The 2,500-nt window shown below is 75.4% G+C and overlaps 1 protein-coding gene across 1 annotated transcript in view; it reads right to left on the bottom strand.

Annotated features, from left to right (window-relative positions):
• Positions 1-935: 935 nt before the first annotated feature.
• The window catches only part of LOC135408473 (collagen alpha-1(I) chain-like), a 3,892-nt gene continuing 2,327 nt past the window's right edge, over positions 936-2,500 (bottom strand). The window contains exon 3 of the mRNA XM_064643629.1: positions 936-2,500. This exon is cut by the window's right edge and continues 66 nt beyond it. Within this exon, the coding sequence (XP_064499699.1) occupies positions 936-2,500 (1,565 nt within the window).

The following is a 2,500-nucleotide window of genomic DNA, read 5'->3' on the forward strand; positions in this document are numbered from 1 at the left end:
GTGGCTGGAGCGGGTTCCGAGCGCTTAGCCGAGGCCCTCGGCGGGTGCCGAGGCGCCGCCGTTCCTGCCCGGGGCTCCGAGTGGGAAAGAGAGGGCGTTGTCCGCGGCGCGGGTCCAGAGGGGGAGTAGCTGGGACTCTCTTAAGGTGGCAGGGCGGCGGCCGACTGGGCTCGGCGGCGGGGGTGCCGGTGGGTACAGCTGCTCTCGGAGCCCGGCGGGTAGACCTGTTGTCCGAGCCCGGCGGGTAGACCTGTTGTCCGAGCCCGGCGGGTAGACCTGTTGTCCGAGCCCGGCGGGTAGACCTGTTGTCCGAGCCCGGCGGGTAGACCTCTTGTCCGAGCCCGGCGGGTAGACCTCTTGTCCGAGCCCGGCGGGTAGACCTCTTGTCCGAGCCCGGCGGGTAGACCTGTTGTCCGAGCATGGCGGGTAGACCTGGTGTCCGAGCCCGGCGGGTAGACCTGGTGTCCGAGCCCGGCGGGTAGACCTGGTGTCCGAGCCCGGCGGGTAGACCTGGTGTCCGAGCCCGGCGGGTAGACCTGGTGTCCGAGCATGGCGAGTAGACCTGGTGTCCGAGCCCGGCGGGTAGACCTGGTGTCCGAGCATGGCGGGTAGACCTGGTGTCCGGGCCCGGCGGGTAGACCTGGTGTCCGAGCCCGGCGGGTAGACCTGGCGTTCGGGTTAGGCGGGTCGACCTGGTGTTCGGGCCCGGCGGGTAGACCTGGTGTCCGAGCCCGGCGGGTAGACCTGGTGTCCGGGCCCGGCGGGTAGACCTGGTGTCCGAGCCCGGCGGGTAGACCTGGTGTCCGGGCCCGGCGGGTAGACCTGGTGCCCGAGCCCGGCGGGTAGACCTGTTGGCCCGGGCTTCCGGGCCGACCCGTTCGCCCAGTCGGGCGCGGCCGGCCTCGTGCCCCGCCGGGTGCTGTCGAGCATCAGGTCTACCCGGTTCCGGGGCTGGCGAGCATCAGGTCTACCCGGTTCCGGAGCCGGCCGATGCGGCCGCCGCGGCCGCCGCCGGCGGCCTGCGCCCCGGCGGCGTCCCGGCGCAGGGCCACCAGGTCTACCCGGCTCCGGCGGGACTTAGGCGCCTGTCGGCATTTTCGGGGTAGACCTGTTGTCGCGGCCGGCCCCGGAAGTCGGCCAAGGGGTCGCTGTCGGGCGCCGCCTCCGGTTAGGTCTAGGCGAGAGGCGGCCTGCTCTCGCGCGCCTCCCCGCTGAGGAGCCTCGAGCCGCTTCGGAGGCGCGGCGGCGCCAGGACGCGTCTGTCCGTATTGTGGGCAGGGGTTGTCTAGCAGCGCGGGTTCCGAGGGCCCCTTTTCTTCCGCGTCTGCTGCCGCGCGGCCTTCGGCGCGTGCCACGGGCCGGCCAACCCCACGAGCGGCAGGAAGGCCGGCGCGAGAAAGCCGCGGGGCTCTCGACCGGCTTCCTCGGGCGGGCCCGATGACGGGAGAGGAAGACGAGAGCCGAGCGCGAAAGCGCAGCCGAGGGAGTGCGGGACTGGGACGGCCGAGGGGGGCCCGCGGGGGCCCGACAGCAGCGTCCAGCCCGAGCCGGTGGCGGCTGCCGGCTCCCTGAGGGCCCCGGGCGAAGGCGATGGTGTGCGAGGGCGGCGAGGCGGCGGCGTCTCGTCCTTTCGGTGGGCCGGCCTTAAGCCGGCGCCCGTCGTCCGGCGGCGGCGGCGGGCATTGTTGCGGGCGGTTGGCGGCCGGGGCTCGAAGGGCCGAGCCCGCGCGGGCTTTTTCCCCGGCCGCCTCCCGAGAGCCCCGAAGATGGCCCGGGCCTGGGTGGCGGCGCCCTGTCCTCGGCTGCCGGGCGGCAGCGGTGCCGGCGGCGTGCCGGGGACTGGCGGTGGGCGTGCGGCCTCGCCTGGGCCCGGCCGGTTGCCGGAGGGGCTCGGTGACGGGACCGCCCGATGGTCGGGCGAGGCGGCGCCCTCGGCGCGCCTCGGCTCTTTTGTTCGTTCCCCCTTCCTCGGCCCTAAGCCGGGGACCCGCCCAGCGGGCCGAAGGCGGCGGCGCCGGCCGGCCAGGCTGTGGCCGGCGGCCGCGCCGGCAGACCGAGAACCCGACAGAGTCGCCGGGGAGCCCTGGGGACGCACGATGGCCGTTGGCGGGCGAGGCGGCGGCGCCTCGCCCCTCCCTCCTCTTAGGCCGGCGCGAGAGCCACGGCGGCCGGGCGGCCCGTGCGGTCGGGCCTGCCCCGCCGGCCTGGCTGCCGGAGGGCTGGGTTCCGCGAAGGTCTGTCGGCCGGGGGCCGGGTTGCGGGCGAAGTGGGGCGCCCTCCCGGCCTTTTTTTTCCGTTTTTTTGATTTTTGCTCCGGCGGCCTTAAGCCGCAGCACGCCGAGCGCGCCAGGGAAGAGAAAGTGCGTGAGAGCGCGAGAGCGGCCCGGCAGCGGCCGGCCGCCGCCGAGGCGCGAGCCCGTGGGCAGCGAGAGGGAATCGGGGAGCGAGGGGCGCGGGCCCCGCCCCGAGCCCCGGGCGGCCGTGGCTAGCACGGCGAGCG

Source organism: Pseudopipra pipra, unplaced genomic scaffold (assembly GCF_036250125.1).
Source record: "Pseudopipra pipra isolate bDixPip1 unplaced genomic scaffold, bDixPip1.hap1 HAP1_SCAFFOLD_49, whole genome shotgun sequence".
In the NCBI taxonomy this organism is placed as follows: Eukaryota; Metazoa; Chordata; class Aves; order Passeriformes; family Pipridae; genus Pseudopipra; species Pseudopipra pipra.